Below are 25,019 nucleotides of genomic sequence, written 5' to 3'. Positions count from 1 at the left end.
GAACAAAAGATCTTAAATATATGTGAACGGTTATTCCATTAATCAGCCTGAGAATACATGTGTCTATTTCTTCAGTCTTAGAAAACGAGAAGCCTATATCCACTGTGTGGTAAGTTCTGTTGAAGTGTGATTGCTGTAACTAGCGTGTACCACCTGCTAGGAATTCGAAGTACTATGTTTTTTATACTAAAGGTAGAAGAAAGAAAACTCTCCACAGGACATTCCTTATAACAAACACTAGTAAACGCATAACACTACGTCATATTAAGACAAAAACTAAAACATCTCACACAGACAAGTAACACCTTTGATTTTTTTCCTCAGAAAGAGTTCTGTGCCTCCGAGTCTGATCATGATGCCATTTGGCTTATACATTACTCGCAATATTGATCCCACTTTTCCGTATTTGTTCTCACTCTCCAGGACAAACAAAAAATCTGTAATCCCGTAATGAGAGAGTGATATATATCCCTTCCTCCTCTATTAGTATTCTTCAGTTGTAACGTGAGGTCCAATTAAATGACGCCGATATACCAAAACATTTCAGGCAGGGTCTTTCCATCTCTCCCCTGTGTTCTCCCCTTTACCAAAACCTTCATTTCCAATGAGTCCCATTTTGAGAAGAAGAAAAAATGTTGGTCACTCATGCGTCCAAGCAATATGCTCCCCGTTAGCGGAGTAAACAGGGACCTATGCCAGCAAACTCTCATTCACACAAATATGTACACAATACACATATACTATCGTGCAGGCAAGTAACTTATATATATATATATATATATATATATATATATATATATAATATATATATATATATATATATAGCTATATATATATATATATATATATATATATCTATATATATATATATATATGTATATATATATACATATAATACTATATATAATATATATATATATATATATATAGTATATGGTATATATATATGCATATAAATGTGGTGTATTATATATATATATATATATATATATATATATATATAATAAATGTGTGTATATATTATATATATATATATATATATATATATATTATATATATATATATATACTACATATATGTGTGTGTGTGTATGTATGTATGTATAATCACGTTCACCCATGAATACGTAGAGACTTCAGCTTTTTTGGATTAAACTTTAGAGCAAAGAAAAAAGTCAGTATCTGTATGAAGTAGGTGGTTCAGCTTAGAACAATGGAAATCCGGCTTCGGTAGTACGTTAACACAACGTTTTTCAATAGTTGATATGTAGGATCTTTCGATTATTGACCCTTCCTGCCAGGTCAGTTTTTGGGTTTGGTAATGCACATGAGTTGGGTGAACTTTTGCATCACAAACATATGAAAGGGAACTATCTCTCACATATGTAATTCGTGTCTTATCTCTCTCTACTAACCTCTACAGGTAGGTTATAAAAAAGGACAATAAATACATTCTGTTTATTTCTACGGCACGAATTAAGCTTAGCGCAGTTAGGTTTTAAAAAAAGGACAATAAATACATTGTTTATTTCTACGGCACGAATTAAGCTTAGTGAAATCTAAATGTAGAATAGGGAATATTAAAGGTCATAAGTTATAATGATAAAACTCACGCCTACTTGCGTTTTTATCTCTAAAGAAATCACTTCAGTTTCGCCAAAGCGTCCTTTTCTACGAATCTATGTAATCGGAAGACAGGCAAGTGATTTAGTGAGTAGTAAGTATGTTGGAAGAATTGAACTATTTCAGGGGAAACCCTTACAATTCTTAATGTACATCTCTCAACACTCACACCTCATACATTCTGCTTTTCAAATATCAGTCATTGAATATGTAAACCATGTCCTGAACAATCGCCTTTGAAACACTAATCACTTAGTTTTTGAAATATACTCTCTTCTCAAAAATAATTTTGTTTCTTTCAGCATCGTAAGAAACGCTTACAATATTTTTCCATTGTTACCTCTAATTTAACGGTTATTATTATCACTGATCAAGGATTTACCAAGTTGTCTAAAAAATACAGTGTCGCAAGTTGATTGCACGAGAAGGGAAAACAAAAACTTTAAAGAAGGTTGTTTTTCTGATAAGAGAATTTTGTCTGATACATATATTTTTTAAATCGACAAAGGCAAAAGGAAACTTTTGAGGCAACAAAAACATTCTTGATTACATCAACTATTCGTCTTGCCTAACAGTATGGAATGTATGAGTGAATTTATCATAATGATAAGAAGCACCACCAAAGGTCAATGTATATTTCAAGGACATTTGCAAACAGACCATACACACTAAAAGCAGAGTTCGCTGCTCTGGATTCTCTTCCACAGTATCTTTTTTTTTTATCTACCTCCTTCAGTTGTTGCTGCCTGCTGCCTCTGCCTCTCTTCCACACCTGAACGACTGGCTCTTCCTCTCCTTCCCAAATAAATTAAAAAATATATGTATCAGATAAAAGAAGACATACACGAATAGATCAGCAAACAAAACCCGAAAGAAAAGGAACTTCGCAGAGTTCATGTGAAGTGACTTCTCTTTGTAACAAAGCTCAAAGTACACACACTGTTTTCCTCGAGGACCATCTCCTCACCCCAGTCTATGGCCTCCCTGTCTCAAACACGCGAAAGAGCGAAAGACACCTAAAGGAAAACGATTCTAGTCTTGTCCTGAAGTGTTTTCACAGTTCAGGCAGAGTGGACTCTATTCTGACAGCTCGGAACTCGAGTGCCACTTCACAGCTGCGTTTGATGTCAGATTTTGTTTTACTTGGCCAAAAGTCTAGGTTATCATCATCATTATCATTGATATTAACTAACGATGGCTAACTTTTTTCTGTTTCTGGTCTTACAAAAACTGCGATGGTAATAATATTTATTCTTTAGTGAAAGACCTAACTTTCTTCGTCCCAGCACTAAAATGGCTTTCAAGCTCTCAGCGATTAAGACCCTGTCTAAGGCCCGCTACTAATGTTTAGTCATGCCTACGCAGTTAAAACTCCACAGTCGGCCTGTGAAATTATAACTGAACTTGAGTGTAGACAACCTGCACAGTTTTTCTCGCCTGCGCAGGCGGCCTGAGAAAATAGCTCACTCATCGCAATGGATGAGCCTACGGGCAAACGGCTTCGCATTAGCAGTTATGCCTGCGCAGTTATAACTGCACAGTTGGACTGTGCAGTTATAACTGAGCGTTAGTGTGGAGTAAAATCCAAAGGCTATCGTAACAGATTAAGCTTATATGTTCATTGGTGGTTATAAACCATATATGCAAGTCAGCTTTCCAATTGAGAATAAATATTGTGACAAAAATAATGTAAAACAAGCATAGGCCTATAAGGGTCTATTCATGGTATACATCACGTATGTAATTCATTTTTAAAATGAGAACAAAATAATATTCTACTTTCTGATGAAACAAAATCAAACAATATTGGATCATGTGTTTATTCATTGCTTACATCCCGCGTAAGTTCTTTTTAAAATAATATTAGACTAATCAAGACACCATTGAAACAAAGGAAGACAGTAGTAAACTATGGAATTTCTTTCGTTGCAATACGTCAGAAGAAATTCAATCTTTAAACGAAAACAAATCGTTATTAACCAATTTTAATGAAATAGAAAAAAAAAACATTAGGCCTATGTGTGTGTGTCAACTTTAAAATGAAACGTTTACGAACTTAATGGAACTCTTCCTTCATTCATAAATGTTCAATAAGCATTTTGAAAGTCCTTGGGGCCAAATTTAAACTCTTAACATATTAACCTGAGAGTATTTAATTTGTTTTTATTTACCACTCTTTCACTGAATGTCTTACTTGACGTTTATGAATTTTATTTTTTTTTTTTTGTGACGTCAGCAAGCCAATTTTATACAGCCAGAGCATCATGTGTTGACGTGGCTCCTACGGACGATTGAGGAAAAAGACGGTATCGTTAGGCCGGCCACACACGTGCAGTTTTAACTAACAGTTACAACTGTTCAGTTATAATTGTCAGTTGAAACTGCATGTGTGTGGGTATCTCAGTATCTCAGTTCATCAGTTCAACACAACTGAACAGTTAAACTGAGACAAATAAAATTTCAGTATTTTTAACTGAAAGGAATAACTGAACTGAACGTGTGTGGGGGGATTCAACTGTATAGTTCTCAGTTTGCTACCAAGAAGTCTGTCTTGATGAAACCACTGTTTACGCTTTTTTCTTTTTTCGCTTTTTTTGTAGCATTACAACGAGGAAACCGAGAGCGGCAAGAACGTACTGCTCGGAATCCATTGTAAAAACTGAAGGATTGAACTGTGTGTGCATCCCAGTTTAAACTGACGTCAGTTTAAAATGACATAGATACAGTGAGCAGGTATAACTGTCAGTTAAAACTGCTCGTGTGTGGCCGGCCTAATTAGAGGTGAAGATTTGCCTGCACAGTCCGACTGTGCAGTTTCGGACTGTGCAGTTATAACTGTGCAGGCATAACTGAACGTTAATGGCGGAAGGAACTACAGGAACTGACAAAGAATAGACTCGAAAGCAAGAGAAGAGAAGAGAAGACAGCATGGAAAAGGAAATTGGAGACTTTGGAAGAGAAATGATAGACCTTAGGAGAGGGAACGTATTCTTTTTTCCAGAGGATTAAGGACTCCCTCTCTCTCTCTCTCTCTCTCTCTCTCTCTCTCTCTCTCTCTCTCTCTCTTCCTCTCCTCTTTCTCTCTCTCTCTCTCTCTCTCTCTCTCTCTCTCTCTCTCTCTCTCCACAACCCCGATCCCTACCCTACTACTACTGCAACACCCCTAGAGTGTGGAAACGGCATCTGGAGACTGGAGCCGCGGAGAACTCTGAAGTTTTCTCTTAGAAATATCGAAGACTTAGATCAGTTTAATACGTACGGGGTTTCTCACGGAGTTTCTACAAATAACCATAGCGCAACGCATCGAGTACAAACACAGAAAAATGATTAATATCAATTTGATCAATTGTTCATTATTTTCCTGCTTCGGAGCAGGGAACAGTGGCTCCATATACCCTGCCGTCGGCAGCTATGGAGTGGAATCTACTATACAACAACGGGTGCGTGATGATGTTATCACTACACCCGTAACTCTCGTCGAGAGTGTTAGACCGCCGAAGGACTTGGGAAAAGACAAAAACGATGAGGAAATCCAACGTCTGCGGTCGGATGTCTGCCGTTTGGCTGGAGAATTGAACTTCATGGCCGATAAATTCGAACAACACACCGAAGAAACAGATGGGTTGAAGAAGAAGATTGTGGCCCAGCAGGAAAAGCTTCAGCAGTGGGAGAAGAAGAATGAAGAAATTGAACACCAGCTGGAGCGGACTAACCAGACTATTGTGACGCTTCGCCGAAATATCTCGAGCCAAAACAATCTCATAGGCTCATTAAAAGTGGAAGCGATGATGAGGGACAGGAAGATTGAATCTCTGGAAAATGTTATTGTAGAAAAGGAAACCGTGAAGAGAGATTCGATCATCCCTCATCTAGAAAGCAGACTGGAAGAACTGTCCTTTCAATGTGAGCTTCTGGGGGCAGATAAGAAACAAATGGAGGAACGAATAGAAGAACTTCAAATGGATAAGTCGAAAACCGAGCTCGAGAATCGAGGCTCAGACGCTAGGCAATTCGAGTCTCTAGTTTCTTGGATGGAAAATTTGTCGTTAAACGAATGGGAAGAAACTTCCAAAGCGGAATTTGATATAGACAGCTTAAATAAAGCAGTTATTCAAATGATGAAACTAGTGAATCGACAAACTCTTGATCAAGAGGATAGGTCCAACGCCAGGGCATTGATAGCTGAACTGAAGAGACAGAGGAAAACTCTGGGAAATAACAAGGCTGATTTGGCCATGAAAGCACATCTTGACATTCATATACATCTCCTGGGTAAAGCTCGAGGTAACAGAATCAAAAAGGAGATTGAAAAACTTAAAGAATGTTCCTGCCAGAAGAAAACTGTCCTACCGACAGGTCTCCCAGAGGAAGAGAAAACCTCCGTCCTTCCAAGATTTGGACTTGTACCGGAGATCATTCCTACTATGAAGGATTCCATACCCATGGCCCAACGCGAGACTTTGAAGGAAGAGCTCATGGGGATCTTTCGTGACGCAGTTGCTCCAGATGAGGTACCAAATTATCTCGGCCTCACCACTAATACTTCTGCCGTTGTTCCAGAACAAGTTGCTTCTCAGCGACCGAACTTCAGGTTGACGAGATCAAAATTTCAAGAGGAGACAGACGTTATCTACAATGAGTGGCAAGACATACTGAAAAAGCAATTGATGCTAGACCAGTACGAATGTCAAATGGAAAGAAGAAGGTTGAAAGAATGGGAACAAGATCTGGGTACACGACAGAATGGACTGAAGGAAACTGAGAACAAACTGAGGAAATTTCTCGAGCAATTGAGAAAATATACTATGGTGGACAATGAAAGAATGTTAAAACAAACAGAACACTTGAAAGAACGTGAAGAAAACCTAAGTATAAGACTGAAAGAATTGGAAAAAAAAGAAAAATACATGCAGGAAAGAGAACAGAAAGAATTGGGACAAAATGACAAATACTTGCTGGAATGGGAAGAAAACCTGATTATAAGACAGAATGAATTGGGACAGAAAGAAAAAGACTTGCAGGAAAGAGAACAAAATATGAATATGAAACACAAAGAATTGGAACAAAAAGAAAAAGACTTGCAGGAAATGGAACAAAATGTGAATATAAAACAGAAAATATTGGAACAAAAAGATGAAAACTTGCAAGAATTGGAACAAAATTTCAAACAAATAAAAGAAGAGTTCCAGGAATGGGAACACTACATGACCTTAATACGTGATAGTATTGCAAGAGGGAAAAAAAAGTCTCAAAATGAGAAAGAGGAGGATGTCTTTATGGCTGAAGAGTTTCCCTCAACTCGTCAAGAGGAGGATGTCTTTATGGATGACGAGTTTCCCTCAACTCGTCAAGAGGAGGATGTCTTTATGGCTGAAGAGTTTCCCTCAACTCGTCAAGAGGAGGATGTCTTTATGGCTGAAGAGTTTCCCTCAACTCGTCAAGAGGAGGATGTCTTTATGGATGACGAGTTCCATTTCTCAAAATCGTCAAGAGGAGGAGTCTTTATGGCCTGACGAGTTTCCCTCAACTCGTCAAGAGGAGGATGTCTTTATGGATGACGAGTTTCCCTCAACTCGTCAAGAGGAGGATGTCTTTATGGCTGACGAGTTTCTCCAAACTTTTCAAAAGGAGGATGTCTTCATGGTCACCGAGTTGCCCCCAACTATTCAGGACCACAACTCAGGATGATGAGAGCCAACAGTTGTTCGGAAGCTGGAGGATTACCTCTCATTAGGAAGAAAGCTGACACTTGTTTGGAGACAGGAGGAGTACCTCTCAGATGAGAGCTAACAGCTGTTTGGAGGCTGGAGGACGAGCTCTCAGTTTCAGAGCTAACAGCTGTTTGGAGGCTGGAGGATGAGCTCTCAGTTTGAGAGCCAACAGCTGTTTGGAGGCTGGAGGACGAGCTCTCAGTTTCAGAGCTAACAGCTGTTTGGAGGGCCAGATGGCCACCAGAAGGCCACCAGAAGGAGCCCAAAAAGGAACCAGAGGGACACCAGAAGATGATTCTGTTGGAATAATCTAGAAGACCGGCTGTGCAGAAAGAGGGAACTTTTCCTTCAAGTATGCTCTGTCTCTTGATGAAGACTCTTCTGACAGAAGATCTCTGTCAAAGCGGGCAAATAGTCGGATATGTAGATCTATTCTTGCAGATATCTTCCTTTTGGTAATTCTGTTGGAACAATCTAGAAGACCGGCTCTGCAGAAAGAAGGGACTTTTCCTTCAAGTATGCTCTGTCCCTTGATGAAGACTCTTCTAATAGAAGATCTCTGTCAAAGCGGGCAAATAGTCGGATATCTAGATCTATTCTAGCAGGTATCTTCCTTCTGGCAGTTCTGTTCGAATAATCTAGAAGACTGGCTGTGCAGAAAGAAGGAACTTTTGCTTCAAGTATGCTCTGTCCCTTGATGAAGACTCTTCTAATAGAAGATCTCTATCAAAGCGGGCAAATAGTCTGATATCTAGATCTATTCTTGCAGATATCTTCCTTCTGGTAGTTCTGTTGGAATAATCTAGAAGACTGGCTGTGCAGAAAGAAGGAATTTTTCCGATAAGTATGCTCTGTCCCTTGATGAAGACTCCTCTAATAGAAGATCTCTGTCAAAGCGGGCAAATAGTCGGATATCTAGATCTATTCTTGCAGATATCTTCCTTCTGGTAGTTTTGTTGGAATAATCTAGAAGACTGGCTGTGCAGAAAGAAGGAACTTTTCCTTCAAGTATGCTCTGTCCCTTGATGAAGACTCTTCTAATAGAAGATTCGTCAAAGGCAAAGGAGGGGCAAATAGTCAGATATCTAGATCTTATTCTTGCCAGATATCTTCCTTCTGGTTAGTTTGTTGGAATAATATAGAAGAACTGGCTGTGCAGAAAAGAAAGGAAACTTTTCCTTCAAGTATGGCCTGTACCTTGGCTTGTATTTGAAGGACTTTATTCTAATTAGAAAGATCACTCTTGTCAAAGCGGGCAAACTAGTCAGATATCTTAGATCTATTCTTGGCAGATATCTTCCTTCTGGTAGTTCTGTTGGAATAATCATACTAAGAACGGGCTGTGCAGAAAGAAAGGCAACTTTTCCTTCAAGTCTTGTCTGTCCCTTGGAATGAAGACGCTTCTAATAGAAGATCTCCTTGTTCCCCCAAAGCGGGCAAAATTAGTCAGATATCTATAGGAATCTATTTTTGCAGATATCTCCTTCCTTTGGTAGTTCTGTTGGAATAATCTTAGAAAGAATGGGCTGTGCAGAAAGAATGGAACTTTTCCTTCAAGTATGCTACCTGCCCCTTGATGAAGACTTTCTTCTAATAAAGAAGGACTCTGTCAAAGCGGGCAAATAGTCGGATATCTAGATCTAATTCCTTGCAGATAATCTTCAATTCTTGTAGTTCTTGTGGGGGATTTTAATAATCTAGCAAGGTCGGGCTGTGCAGAAAAGAAGGGAACTGGGTTTTTCCTTCTTCAAGTATGCTATGCCACTTGATGAAGACTCTTCTAATAAAAGATCTCTGTCAAAGCGGGCAAATAGTCAAATATCTAGATCTATTCTTGCAGATATCTTCCTTCTGGTAGTTCTTTTGGAATTATCTAGAAGGTCGGCTGTGCAGAATGAAGGTACTTTTCCTTCTTCAAGTATGCTATGTCCCTTGATGAAGACTCTTCTAATAGAAGATCTCTGTCAAAGCGGGCAAATAGTCGGATATCTAGATCTATTCTTGCAGATATCTTCCTTCTGGTAGTTCTGTTGGAATAATCTAGAAGACTGGCTGTGCAGAAAGAAGGGGCTTTTCCAATAAGTATGCTCTGTCCCTTGATGAAGAATCTTCCAATGGAAGATTTCTGTTAAAGCGGGCAAATAGTCGGATATCAAGATCTATTCTTGCAGATATCTTCCTTGTGGTAGTTCTTTTGGAATAATCTAGAAGGCCGGATGTGTAGAAAGAAGGGACCTTTCCTTCAAGTATGCTCTGTCCCTTGATGAAGACTCTTCTAATAGAAAATCTCTGTCAAAGCGGGCAAATAGTCGGATATCTATATCTATTCTTGCAGATATCTTCCTTGTGGTAGTTCTGTTGGAATAATCTATATTATTCGGAGGCTGGAGGACAAGCTCTCAGGTAAAGAACAAACAGCTTTTTGGAAGCTGGAGGATGAGCTCTCAAGATGAGAGCCAACCGATGTTCTGAGGTTGGAGGACAAGCTCTCAGGTTACGAATAAACAGCTGTTTGGAGGCTGGAGGATGAGCTCTCAAGATGAGAGCCAAAAGCTGTTTGGAGGCTGGAAGACGAGCTCTCAGCATAAGAGCCAACAGCTTTTCGTAGGCTGGAGGACAAGCTATCAGGTTAAGAATCAACAGCTGTTTGGAGATTGGAGGATGAGCTCTTAGTTTGAGAGCCAGCAGCTGTTCTGAGGCTGGAGAACGAGTTTTCAGTTTGAGAGCTAACAGCTGTTTGGAGGGCCAAAAGGCCACCAAAAGGCCACCAGAGGGAGCCCAAAAAGATACCAGAGGGACACCAGAAGAGGATTCTGTTGGAATAATCTAGAAGACCGGCTGTTCAGAAAGAAGGAACTTTTCCTTCAAGTATGCTGTGCCCTTGATGAAGACTCTTTTAATAGAAGATCTCTGTCAAAGTGGTAAAATAGTCGGATATGTAGATCTATTCTTGCAGATATCTTCCTTCTGGTAGTTCTGTTGGAATAATCTTGAAGGCAGGGTGTGCAGGAAGAAGGGACTTTTCCTTCAACTATGCTGTGTCCCTTGATGAAGACTCTTCTAATAGAAGATATCTGTTAAAGCTGGCAAATAGTCAGATATCTAGATCTATTTTTGCAGATATCTTCCTTCTGGTAGTTCTGTTGGAATAATCTAGAAGACTGGCTGTGCAGAAAGAAGGGACTTTTCCTTCAAGTATGCTCTGTCCCTTGATGAAGACTCTTCTAATAGAAGATCTCTGTCAAAGCGGGCAAATAGTCAGATATCTAGATCTATTCTTGCAGATATCTTCCCTCTGGTAGTTCTGTTGGAATAATCTAGAAGACCTGCTGTGAAGAAAGAAGGGGCTTTTCCAACAAGTATGATCTGTCCCTTGATGAAGAATCTTCTAATGGAGATCTCTGTCAAAGCGGGCAAATAGTCGGATATCTAGATCTATTCTTGCAGATATCTTCCTTGTGGTAGTTCTGTTGGAATAATCTAGAAGGCAGGGTGTGCAGGAAGAAGGGACTTTCCCTTCAACTATGCTGTGTCCCTTGATGAAGACTCTTCTAATAGAAGATCTCTGTCAAAGTGGTAAAATAGTCGGATATCTAGATCTATTCATGATGATATCTTCCTTGTGGTAGTTCTGTTGGAATAATCTATATCATTCGGAGGCTGGAGGACAAGCTCTCAGGTAAAGAGCAAACAGCTGTTTGGAGGCTGGAGGATGAGCTCTCAAGATGAGAGCCAACAGCTTTTTAGAGGTTGGAGGACAAGCTCTCAGGTTACGAACAAACAACAGTTTGGAGGCTGGAGGATGAGCTCTCAAGATGAGAGCCAAAAGCTGTTTGGAGGCTGGAGGATGAGATCTCAGCATAAAAGCCAACAGCTGTTCTGAGGCTGGAGGACAAGCTCTCAGGTTAAGAACCAACAGTTGTTTGGAGATTGGAGGATGAGCTCTCAGTTTGAGAGCCAGCAGGTGTTCGGAGGCTGGAGTACAAGTTTTCAGTTTGAGAGCTAACAGCTGTTTGGAGGGCCAGAAGGCAACCAAAAGGCCACCAGAAGGAGCCCAAAAAGATACCAGAGGGACACCAGAAGAGGATTCTGTTGGAATAATCTAGAAGGCTGTGAAGAAGGAAGGAACTTTTCCATCAAGTATGCTCTGTCCCTTGATGAAGACTCTTCTAATAGAAGATCTCTGTCAAAGCGGGCAAATAATCGGATATGTATATCTATTTTTTCAGATGTTATCCTTCTGTTGGAATAATCTAGAAAACTGGCTCTGCAGAAGAAGGAACTTTTCCTAAAAGATCTCTGTAAATGCAGATAAATAATCGGATATCTAGATCTATTCTTGCAGATGTCTTCCTTCTGGTAATTCTGTTGGAATAATCTTGAAGTCTGGCTCTGCATGAAGAAGAAACTTTTCCTTCAATTTGCATTGTCTCTTGATGAAGACTTCTAATAGAAAATCTCTGTCACAGCAGGCAATAGTCGTACATCTAGATCTGTTCTTGAAGATTTCTTCCTTCTGTTTATTTTGTCGGATTAATCGAAAAGAACAGCTCTGAAGAAAGAACTTTTTTTTTCAAGTATGCTGTGTCCCTTGATGAAGACTGCTAATAGAAGACCCCTGTTAAAGCTGGCAAATAGTCTGATACTTAGATCTATTCATGCATATGTCATCCTTGTGGTAATTCTGTTGGAATATTTTAGAAGTGACTCTGCAGAAAGAAGAAATTTTTTCTTCATGTATGCCCTGTCCCTTGATGAAGACTTCTAATAGAAGATCTCTGTCAAACGGGCAAATCGTCGGATATCTACATCTATTCTTGCATATTTCTTCTATCTGGTAACTCTGTAGGAATAATATAGAATACTGGCTCTGCAGAAAGAAGATTTTACTTCAAGAATGCTATGTCCCTTGATGAAGATTCTTCTAATGGAGGATATCCTAGAAGTCTGGCTCTGCAGAAAGAAGGAACTTTTCCTTCAAGTATGTTCTGTCCATTGATGAAGACTTCTAATAAAAGATCTCTGTCAAAGCAGGCAAATATTCTTATATCCAGATCTATTCTTACACATGTCTTCCTTTTGGTCATTCTGTGGGTATAATCTAGAAGACCAGCTCTGCAGAAAGAAGAAGTTTTCCTTCAATTATGCTCTGTCCCTTGATAAAGACGTTTCTAATAGAAGATGTCTTTCAAAGTGTGCAAATAGTCGGATATCTAAATCTATTCATGCAAATGTCTTCCTTAAGGTCATTCTGAAAGAATAAGTCTGTTATATGGTGTCTCAAAGAGAACCTCTTCTCCTGGGGGAGTGTTCCTTGGGATTCCAAGAGTAGGCAGCCCCGGGGAAGATTCGCCATAATTATGACGAAAGGATAATGAATTATCTGTCCCCAGTAATACACAAATAAATAATAGTGAAAGTTCATATATAAGATAAGAATAAATTTCTTATCTCCAGAAATCAGCAATGTTCGTGTTCAACATATGGTACACACACACACACACACACACACACAATATTTGTCTGTTTGCATGTTTGTTCCAAGTGAACGTCTACACCAGTGACCCAATCTTCATGAAATCTGACACAGACGTTAGGCTAACATTGAGTTCGAACATAGGTTGATTAGATTTTCTTAAAATCATATAACCCCCTAAAAAGTTATGAGCCCCCCCACCCCCAGATGTAATTTTCGTATTGTTGGGCTGATTTTGTTCAAATTTGAAATGTTGGCTATTGGTGCTAATTGCATTACTTCAAAATAGTTATTGAGCCATAACTCCAATAGGGAGGGGGTGGGATGTGGGTGAGGAGGGAGTGAGATCTCAAAATAACCGAAAATGACAGATATTAGTAGTGCCTAATCCAAGGGAGGGCAAACTTTTAAGTATGAAAGGGCCACATTAAAAAAAATCACAATTCTATACTTATTATAAACATGGTAATTTCCTTTTCGTCTTTATGTGATGCTGAAACCAAGAGTATGTGGCCTATTGTAGGCCCATTAGCTTAGATAAGCGTAGTGTCCTATTGTAGGTCCATGAGCTTAGAAAATCATAATGACCTATTTTAGTCCTATGAGCTTAGAGAAACTTATAATAAGGCCTATTGTAGGACCATAAGCTTAATTAAGCTTAATGGGCAATTGTAGGCCAATAAGCTTAGTAGTCATTGTAGGCCCATATGCTTAGTGGCCTATCATAGGCCCATGTGCTTAGATAAGCTTAGTGGCCTAGCGTAGGCCCATGAACTTAGATAAGCCTAGTGGCCTATTGTAGGTCCATGAACTTAGTTAAGCTTAGTGGCTTATTATAGGCCCTTGAGCTTAGATAGGCTTAATGGCCTATTGTATGCCCATGAGCTTAGACATGCTTAGTGGCTTATTGTAGCCCCATGAGTTTAGATAAGCTTAGTGGTCTATTGTAGGCCCATGAGCTTAGATATGCTTAGTGGCTTATTGTAGGCCCATAAGGTTAGATAAGCTTAGTGGCCTATTGTAGGCCCATGAGCTCAGATAAGCCTTGTGGCCTATTGTAGGTCCTTGAGCATAGGTAAGCTTAGTGGCCTATTGTAGTCACATGAGCTTATTAGTCTTTGTAATCATATAATCTTAGATAAGCTTAGTAGCTATTGTACACCCATAACCTCAGTTAGCCTTAGTGGCCTATTGTAGGCCCATGAGCCTTAGATAAGCTTAGTAGCTTATGTAGGCATATAAGCCTAGTGGCCTATTGTAGGCGTATAAAGTTAAATAAGCTTAGGAGCCATTGTAGGTCTAAGCTTTGTTAAGCTTAGTGGCCAATTTTAGGCTCATAAGCTTCGTAGCCATTGTAGGCCCATAAGCTTAGGTAAGCTAAGTATCCATTGTAGGCCCATTAGGTTATGGATATCAAATATCGTTACAATTGCACTGCATGTACAGATTACATGTATGCATGCATATTATTGATTTAGAGAATTGTTTACCTTATCATCTACTTTGATTTATATACATTATCATTTGCCTTGGATTTATCCTTTTACCATTTATACCACTTATTGTTTGTTTGTTTGGTGTTTTTACGTTGCATGGAACCAGTGGTTATTCAGCAACGGGACCAACGGCTTTACGTGACTTCCCAACCACGTTGAGAGTGAACTTCTATCACCAGAAATACACATCTCTCACTCCTCAATGGCCGAGAATCGAACCCGCGACCACCGAGGTGAGAAGGAAACACCAAACCAACCACGCCACTGAGGCGCTATACCACTTATTGCAAGACCACTTGTGTAATTATGCATCTTAGCAACATTGCTTTTATACGCAGCAACATGGCTATTATTTCCCAACATAGATATGATGCATTAATCAGTTCCTGTTGTTTGGTCACTTTAATGTGAAACATGAAACTTCCTTCTGCATTCACATCACCGTATCTGTCAATACATGGATTTTTAAAGAACCTACAGTTTCATTTCTTCACCCCTCGTTCCATTCATTACATGGACGTATGTTGGAGGGTTACAAGCCCCAATAACGTAGCATAGTGAGTATTTCCATTGACAGACATCAGCCGACTCCGTTTGAAATCCAAGAAAACGGCCGCCATTGCTGTTTACCTCTCGTCGTGCTTATTGGATCTCTTAAAGTGACTCATGATATAAATAACAGTGTACTAGTGCATTACAGGGTCTCTAGGAGTGCTACAGTGTATGTGCAGTGCAGTGTTAGAGTGTCAGTGTATGACAGTCCAGTGCTGTGTGGTATTAGGACGCATCCTCACCAGCTTTTCGGTAAGATATTTGAATTCAGGCGCAATTTTCACGACCGTGTGACACACCATATCCCTCTTATGCATAGATGGTGACTAAGGAGCAAGGCGAGCAGCCTCCCCCAGTGGCCCAACCCCACCCCACCCGCCCAGTGACCCAGACTGTCCTACCACTGCCAAGGCAACTCTGATATGCACGCATACACTCACTCACTGCCTGATCGCTTTATTTCACAAGCCCACTGTAACGAAGATTTTTATTTCCAATCACTCCTGGTGCATTCCTTCGCTTACATACAGCGAATTAGATATTTTCCCTTACAAATCCCGACTCAACATGGCTCAGCAAAAGGAACAGCTAATTGAGTTTGTAGATCAGACACACGATCATACAGATGATCAGACAGGAAACCAGGCAGAGGATCCAATGGGAACAAAGGACCAACACATCCCACTGCAGCTGATGACAGTACCAGCCCCACCCTCCCTCCTCCTCTGACTCCCAACAGGCCAGGGGGCCGCGATAATGATATTCTACATTTCATACATTTTCTTCAGACTTCCAGCTTGCAAGAGTAAGAACGATGGAGACAAGAGGAGCAGACCTTCTGCCAACAGATGGAGCAATCACGACAGGAAGACAACCAGTGATTTATGGCTCTTGTCACATTGCTATCGGGACAGATTGTGGCATCGCAACCCCGGCAACCTGATACCACATCTGTCCCCCCTGTCACACCTGTTCCCCCAACCTCTAGCATTGCAGCGCATGCACCTACGGTTACTAGAAAGCCTACCATCCACCCTCCACCCCTCTTGCAACAAGATGCAACGTATCAAGCGTTTTGTCAATGGAGAGTCTGTTTTGAGGACTACGTAGCCTTAGTTGGACTTGATAGATTACATCAACCCTCCCAGTTGATCCACCTGAGGACTTGCTTCTCCCTGGCTGTCCAACGCCTAGTTACGCATACTCTGGGCATCCCTCCCATTACATCACTCTCCCTTACTGAGGTGTTGGATGCACTGCAGAAGCTCTTTTGCAGCTTCAGAAATGAAGCATTATGATGTAGAGAATTGTTGTCCTGCAAACAGGCTGTGGGAGAATCGTTTGCAGACTAGTATGCACTATGCACACCTTAAGGATCTCGCAGATGAAGTGGACTCGTGTACTGGCAACCCCACTTCCTGCGCTGAACGGCAATTGCAGACGGTAATTTTGATAGGAGTAGGAGATAGAGTTAATACAGCGCCTTAACCCCCTCCAACCCTCATCCACCCTTGCAAAGTTTGTGACATGCTGCTGCTCCAACGAATCTACACCTGTGACTGCGTCAGCCATTGCATCTTACCCTAGCCAGGTCAGTGCAGTATCTTCATACAAGAGGAACCAGCAAATACAGAAGAGGTCATCTCATCGATCTCCTGACCAACTCTCTCACCAGGCTTTTAACAATAACCCTTGTCAATACTGCTCTTGCAAGCAGGACTCTGGACAATGCCCAGCCAAGAATGCACCCTGCAATAGCTGTGGATGTATGGGTCATTGGCCCCGCTCTCAGAAATGCCTTGCTAATGAAGCTGCAATACCTACCATAAAAAGGGACATCTCAAGAAGATATGCAGATCTACCAAGAAAATTCAGATGTGGATACAGCCTCACCTTCAAGCCCAAGTGGAAATCACCCCTCACCACCTAAGCCAAGCACCAATTGCTGTCTCATGGGTGCCAACTCAGATAACCAGTCCCCCACACCATTCACTGTCAGCCTGTCATTTGGTGACATCTCATCTCCAGTTAATCCCTGATACAGGAGCAGACATCACAGTGATTGGCACCGCACACCTGGATGCACTCTGCATACCCAGGGTAAGACTTTCACATTCACCCATGACAAATGTGAGAGCAGATGGATCCCCTGGACATCAGCTGTCAGTTGCTTCCTGGCGACACTTTGCCTTGGCAATAGGTAGGTCATGCTTAGCAACCATACATGTGCACAAGGGCATCTAGACTGCCCTTCTCTCCTGTGGACATAGGCGAGACCTTGCCATAGTGTCATCAGACTTCCTGAATCCCATTCTCAAGGTTACGCATTTCAGCAGATGTGCCAAGTTTCCTGCCTCTGCTATGACGTCACCCGCAGCTGTCAAGAACTATTTTCTCCACCATTTCAGCAATGTTCTCATGTCCTAGGCTGATCTACAGACTCAATCACTAAAGAAAATGACAAGTCCCCCAATGAGGATCCACCTGAAACCCGGAGCTGTACATACGCCCAGGCCCATTTCATTCGCCCTCAGAGATCAAGTGAAAGAAGAACTTGACTCCTTAGTGAAACAAGGAATCATCACACCAGCAGGTGACGAACCTTCCAAATGGTGCCATCCCATTACTTTGGATCACACCCACCTAAATTCTCAGGTTGCCCACCCTACGCACCCATCTCCCACACCCCATGATGCTGTCCGCAACATCTCTCCTAATGCTAAGTACTTCACTACAGCAGATGCTTTGCATGGCTACTGGCAGATGGAGCTTGCAGAAGAGGACCGCCACCTGACAAAGTTTATAACTCCGTACGGGAAATTTCAGTACTGTTGAGGTCCAATGGGATTATCAGCGACAGGTGATGCATACTGCCTCCGTGGAGATATGGCCTTGCAAGGGATCCCCAACTGTGTGAAAGTGGTAGATGACATCTTCCTGTCCAACGAGGATCTCCCTTCCCATCTACAACACATACACCAAATGCTGACCAGGTGCCATCAAGACGACATCACCCTGAACAAGGACGAATTCACCATAGCTGCCCCAAAAGTTAACTTCTGTGGTTACATCCTGTAATCTGATGGCATTGTAATCTTATGGCAATGCAACAGACCCCAACAAGGTATCCGCTATATGTGACTTTTCCACACCGTCCAATGTCACAGACCTCAGGTCATTTATGGGTCTCGTCAATCAACTTGCTGACTTCACTCTAGACATCACAGCAGCAGTACAGCCCCTACGCCCACTTATGAGCCCCAAATGCTCATTTATTTGGATCCTTGATCATGAGCAAACATTTAAGAAGGTCAATACAGCTTTGACTTCACTACCTGTCCTTGCACCCTTCAACCCAGCTTCGCCCGTGGTCCTACAAACAGACGCCTCATGCCTGTACAGACTCGGATATGCCCTGCTTCAAGACAACAGCCGTGGTCAGATGCGTCTTGTCCAGCGTGGCTCTCGTTTCCTGACGGACACAGAAACTCGCTATGCTGCCATAGAGATGGAACTACTTGCAAGTACTTGGGCCATGGTTAATTGTCACCTATACTTGTCTGGACGTCAGCATTTCACCTTAATGACTGACCATCACCCCTTGATACCAATTCTCAACCACTACACTTCAGATGCCACTGAGAATCCACGCCTACAACATCTCAAAGTGAAAGTGGCCCCCTATATCTTCACCGCAGGCTGGTGCACAGGAATACAGCTCTGTATACCTGGTGCCCTGTCTCCCTCCCCAACTAGCCGCCCCACCCCTGAAGATGAGGAAGAATGGACCATGTCGACTGCACATGGCAGGCTCATCGTTGCCAACACCGCCACTTCCACTGACGACCAAGCAACAAGACCCATCATTGAAGAAGATAGGACTTAACGAGAAATTCGCACAGCTGCAGCTCAGGATCAAGACTACAGTCGTCTTATCCTCTATGTCTCTAGCGGCTTTCTGACCTACTGCTACAACCTCCATGCCTCCGCCCTCCTCTATTGGAAACTGCGGGATAGCCTTTAAGCAGATGGAGAGTTAGTGTTATACGGGCCCCGGATTGTCACCCCTGCAGCCCCCCGTAGATGCACCTTGGCTCACCTTCTTGACGCCACCGAGGGATTGAAGCTACTCGACGACATGCAAGACAATATTTTGGCCAGTCATTGATGTTGATATAAAGAGTACAGTCGAAAGTTGCGACACCTGCCAACAGCTTCTCCCCAGTTAGCAACAAGAACCATACATGTGTGACGGCCACCCTTCCCGGCCCTTCGAAAATGTATCTGACTTCTACGTAGCAGGGAAATCCTTCCTTTTTATTGCTGATAGACTTTCAGACTGGCCTGTGGTTATCCCCTGTGGACATGACACAACCGCAGCCAGAGTCATAAGAATGTTTTGTGCCTTCTTCCGCGAGGTTGGTGTACCATTCTGCTTACTGACTGATGAAGGACTCCCATTTTCCAGCTAAGAATTCAAGCAATTAGCTGAACGCTGCGATGTTTGCCACATCATTACTTCTCCACATTACCCTCAGTCCAATGGACATGCAGAAGCTGCAGTAAAAGCCGTCAAACACCTCATCATCAAGACTGCCACATCTGGGAACATCGATTGTGAAGCCTTTGACAGAGGACTGCTGGAACTCCGGAACACCCCAAACCCTGCTGGACGCTCCCCTGCACAGATTCTCTATAGCCACCCTCTACACCTTTGTTCTGGCCCACTCCAGGTCATTCACAGATGAGTGGCAAACTAAGACTGAGGACTTCAACTGTTGTACTGCCACCCACACCAAACAAGCCATAAACCTCTACAACTCACATGCCCGCCCTCTAACCAAGTTCACCATCGGCCAGCGAGTCAGGATCCAGGACGCCACAATGCTACAATGGGACAAGGTTGGCGTCGTGATGGGTCACAGCAGGTCAAGACAGTATGAGGTGCGCTCTCTTAGTGGTCGCAAATGGTTCAGAAACCGAAGACATTTGCACCCAGACCCCAATATTAATGATGATACCTCTCTCCAAGTCTCTGTGGCCCCTTGGTCTGGCCAGGAAAGAGAGCCATCATTTAACCCCCAAAATAGTCCTCGTTGTTCATCCGAACTCGCTGAAAAGAGTCCATGTTCCACTCAAGGCAGTGCTACGAGCGTAAAAGGAGAGGGAGGTGTAAAGATATCAAATACCGTTACGATTGCCTTGCATATACAGATTACATGCATACATGCATATTATTGATTTAGAGGATTGTTTACCTTATTATTTACTTTTCATTATTTACATTATCATTTACCTTGCATTTAGCCTTTAACCATTTATACCACTTATTGTAAGGCCACTTGTTTAATTACACATCGTGGCACCATTGCTATTATATGCGGCAACACCGTTATTATCTCCCGCCATAGACACGATGCATTAATCAGTTCTTGTTGTGTGGTCACTGTAACGTGAAGCATGGAACTTCCTTCCACCTTCACGTCGCTGTATTTGTCAATACATGGATTTTTAAAGAACCTTCAGTTTCATTTCTTCACCCTTCGTTCCACTTATTACATGGACGTATGTTGGAGGGTTACAAACCACAATAACAATAAGTTCAGTGGCTTATTGTAGACCCGTGAGCTTAATTAGATAAGCTCAGTAGCCTTTGAACAGCTACAGTTTTATTACAATTATTATTATAATCTAAATTGTATTTCTTCCACGAAATTATTACCACTAACGTTCCAATCAGTGACGGCTCATGGCTATCATTCATAGGGGTTCTGTTACATAATTTTTTTTTCTTAAATTTCTTGATATTAACTGCATAAACACAAACATTATATATATCAAAGGAAAAAACAATGAAATGAAAGAACTGTTTGAATTGATGATCATGCAATGTAAGGCTGGTGAAGCTCGCGGTTGCTAAGTGATTTTTAAGGTGTGTCCGGTTATGTGCATGTGTTTGTGCGTGTAATGATGGGTCCAACCGCCCGAATTTGGAGAGAAAGGTGACATTCTCCTCAGATAAGTGATAAGACAAAGGACGGCTTTGGAGATCTCGGGGTCAAAGAAGCCCATCGTCAAAGATGGGTTCATGGCCTTATACAAGAGAATGGGAGTCTCTAAAAGACTTGACTATTTAAATGTAGAAAATAATAATTTGTGAGTTTTGGGAGTGATTACTTAGTCTAATTCAGGAGAATAGAACGACAATTTACAGTCTTTTTGTGGGTCAGACTTAGTTTTTAATGTAACGTCACTTAATCACTTTGTTCCATATCATGTTCAGCTAGTTTGGGAAATAAAAAGTATATTTTTGTATTTATGAGAATTCATTAGCCTAGCTATATCCTAGCTTGATGTCGTTTGCAGAGATAGTCAGCAACTAAAGGTAAGAGAGTTGTCACTTGTTTTATTTTTTATTTAACCAGTGCTGAATAGTCGAGCATGTTCGGCAATAGGTGGTGGCAGCGAGTAAAAAGCTTTTTATAGGCTGTAGGTATGCTTCTGAAGAGACTATAGCTAGTTTAGGCATATATTTTTGGGGGAAAAGGGTTATAATTATGTCACAGGCAACTTGGGTTTTTTTTTTTTTTTTTTTTTTGCTGAGTTAAGGGTCTCAGTGTTCGGGGCGGTGGGCGTCTCTCTCTGCGGCAGAGCCAGTGTAGTTAGCTAGCACCCTGTGAAAACTCATGTTTCGATGTTTTGGGAATTAAAGTTTGATTTTTTGGCATGTTAAATTGTTTACCGGGTGTGGTAAATAAGTTACGCACATTTGCAATGGATTTACAAGTTTGGGTTCCGGTCATATGAAGTTGTGAGTGTAATTTCATTGTTTTCTTTCTTTCTTTTTTTCTCTTTTTATTGGTGATTAATTTGCTCAAAAGTGTATTTTTGTTTTGATGTCCCTCAAGATTCAACGGACATTGGGGAGGTTTTATAATAACAGTTATTCCCGGCGCAACCTTGTACTGTATCAGCTGCTCATAGAGTGATTTACTGGGTGCAGTGCATGTTTTTTTTTTTTTGCCTTTTATTGGATTGGGATTTGTGTGTATATAAATACATTAATATTATTGAGGTCGGGAAATATCATAAAGCATGGAATCGTAGATGGAGTTCTTTCGCAGCCAGTACAAATCTTTATTGAAGGTGTGAATAATTATTTAGGCGCAAAAAAGATAACATGGTGTAGAGGCATTTAGAGAGGCGAAAGCTTTGTTAGATTTCAATAAGGGTGATCTCTCCTATCGTTGCAGGAGTTTTCAATATGCAAAATGTCGAACCTGGGCTGATTTGCATGCATTTTTAAGAGCATCTTATGGCTCAAAGGAACATGGGAATATGGTGAGAGATCTCAGAGGGCTATATAAAATACGGAAAGGCACAACTAGCCTCGTGGAACATAGTTCAAAACTTTTTGTCTCAGTGGCAGAATGGATAGAAAAATTGAAAACATCTAAATGGGTTTAAGGAGATAGTGTCTCACTTGTCAATTTACATAAACTGATCCATTTTGCGATGCTCTTGCACGATGTGCCAGATGCAATAGTGGATAGTTTTGATGAAAAGATTGAACCTACATCAGACGAAGAATTAATTTATGCCCAAATTGAGAAACATATGTCTAAATGTCCCACTGTAGATAGTACATTTTTTAATGGGACAGACCCAAGAAATAGGGTGCAAAGAGACAGAATTTTCTTCTCCCCATTTGTGTGCAAAAGTTGAATATAACAAAAGATCAATCGATCAAAAGCAATAGCAGTTGTGTTGCTTCAATTGTGATGAACCAGGACACCCAAAGAAAATGTGTAGAGTTAAATATTGTGGAATGTGTAAGAGTGCAGGTCACTATTGGCAATCTTGTCCGTCTCAGATACGGAAAGATGGCAAGGCCTATACCTCAAAGTTCTGTGAGTTATAATATGAGAACTTCCTAGACGGGTCATTTAAGAGGGCAAAGGGATCGGCGAAATTTTTGGAAGACCGATCAACAAAAAGGGTACAGATGATTAGTACGTGCCATTGTGGTCTCGTGGGGGATGCCCCAGAGTCCAGGCCTATGGTTTATGCAACAGTGGAGGACGTTGATATCCCAGTATTTATAGATACTGGCACAAGCGTGAACTTGATGGATCACAATTTGTATCAATCCATGTTCTCCCATTACCCTTTGAAACCCTCAACAGAGGCAGTGTGTGATGTGCAAGCCCATAGATTAAACACCCTGGGTTATATTCAAATACAGTTTACTCTCGGTGACAGAGTATTAATTGAACCATTTTGGTTATAAAAGTGATTGTGTTGGGCAACAGACTTTTGCTGGGTCATCTTGCGTGTAGGAGACACGAGATTTCGATCCATGCAGGTGTTAATGGGATAATGGTTGGAATACCTGGTGTTTTTCTTCCTTATGAGGACATGATTAGAACTGAGGATATGGAGATTATTGAAAAAGGGGATGTGTTTGGCGGTGATGATACTGAGGTTATGGGGAGTGGTAATATTAAAACCCACACTGGTGATACGGGGAATAACTGCGGGGATGCTATGCGGCATATTGGAGTTCACGGTGGTAACAATTTTGGTGAATGTGACAATGGTATTATGGGGGGTGATACTGATACTAATATTGATGTTATTTCTGATACTAACTATGGGGTGGATGTAATGAGAACCAAGGGTGGTGATGCTTACGGGATTGTGGAACAGGGAGGTACTAACCACAAATATAAAGGTATTTTATCAGAGGATGTTGTGTTAATGCCAGGTTCAAAGACTATGGTAAAAGTCAAATTGAGGGAACTGAGAAAACCCGCGGATGTGTGTGTTATTGAAGGTAGTGAGAAGCTAAGAGGGATTATCAGCATGGCGTCAGTGAACAGTGTATCAAAAATTGGGTTACACGGTTAGAATTATTAAAATGTAATGATACAGTTAGGAAATACCAAAGGAATACATATGTATTGGATCTCCAAGATTGGAGTAGTGATAGTGGTTCAGTGGCTATCGTAGAGGGGAAACCTGAGTTTTCAGAGGGATTATCAGCACGGCATCAGTGAACAGTGTATCAAAAAATGGGGTTACTTGGATAGAATTATTAAACTGTAATGATACAGTTAGGAAATACCAAAGGAATACATATGTATTGGATCTCCAAGATTGGAGTAGTGATAGTGGTTCAGTGGCTATCGTAGAGGGGAAACCTGAGTTTTCAGAGGCAAAAATGCAATCAAGGAAACGAATATTTAGAGAACATTTAGCTAATGCGGATTATAGTGAGCATGTTAAAGCGATAAGCGAGCTCTTGGCAGAATTTGGGGATACAGTAGCCTTACAAGGTGATAAATTGGGATTGACTAATGTGTAAATTTGGAGAGTGGCATAAAACCTATTTATATTTCTGCATGCCGCATACCTTTCAAAATCAGAGAACAGGTAGAGAATGAGAACAATAGATGGGAGGAAAAAGGAATCATTAGGCCTAGTGTGTCTCCATACAACTTTCACTTGTTAGCAGTGCCTAAGAAGGACGGTTCTGTCTGTGTATGCGTTGATTTTAGACGTTTAAATGAAAAGACAATCCCTGACCGTTATCCAGTTGCGTGCATACCAGATCTTTTTGTTGAAATCGGGGTACATAATATTTATAGCTCAATTGATATGGCGCAGGGTTTCCTACAGGTCCCTCTTAGTGAAAGTAGCAAGGAATATACAGCTTTTTCAGTGCCCAAGGGACACTATGAATTTACGTGAATGCCGTTTGGTTTATCGGGCAGTCCGATGACTTTTATCAGGTTGGTAAATACAGTTTTGCATGGGTTATTGGGTAAAAATGTTTTTGTATATATGGATGATATTTTAGTAGCAACAGACACGATCGCGCAACACCTGGATGTGCTTACAGAAATACTTAGGAGGCTTAGATTAGTGAGGTTGAAAATTAAGCTAGCTAAGTGTTCATTCTTGAAAAAGCAAATCACATATCCAGGCCATGTCATACCCAAGGAAGGGGTTAGAGTAAATGACGATAAAGTCAAAGCAATATCGAATTTTCACACCCCAAGATCAAAGAAAGAGATTAAGTCATTCCTGGGTATCACCGGTTTGTTTAGGAGGTTTGTGAAAGGGTTTTCTAATATAGCAGCTCCCCTAACAGATATAT

The 25,019-nt window shown here is 41.2% G+C and overlaps 1 protein-coding gene across 1 annotated transcript; it reads left to right on the top strand.

Annotated features, from left to right (window-relative positions):
- The first annotated feature begins 3,097 nt into the window (after nt 1-3,097).
- LOC135216451 (golgin subfamily A member 6-like protein 26) lies at nt 3,098-7,135 on the top strand. The gene is made up of 3 exons (XM_064251821.1): nt 3,098-3,188; nt 4,223-4,255; nt 4,998-7,135. Exons 1-3 carry the CDS (start codon nt 3,098-3,100, stop codon nt 7,133-7,135), a joined length of 2,262 nt encoding a protein of 753 aa, XP_064107891.1.
- Nucleotides 7,136-25,019: the final 17,884 nt, after the last annotated feature.

The sequence above is a fragment of the Macrobrachium nipponense genome, chromosome 6, assembly GCF_015104395.2.
Source record: "Macrobrachium nipponense isolate FS-2020 chromosome 6, ASM1510439v2, whole genome shotgun sequence".
Classification (NCBI taxonomy): Eukaryota; Metazoa; Arthropoda; class Malacostraca; order Decapoda; family Palaemonidae; genus Macrobrachium; species Macrobrachium nipponense.
This window is presented reverse-complemented; position numbering and strand designations above follow the sequence as displayed.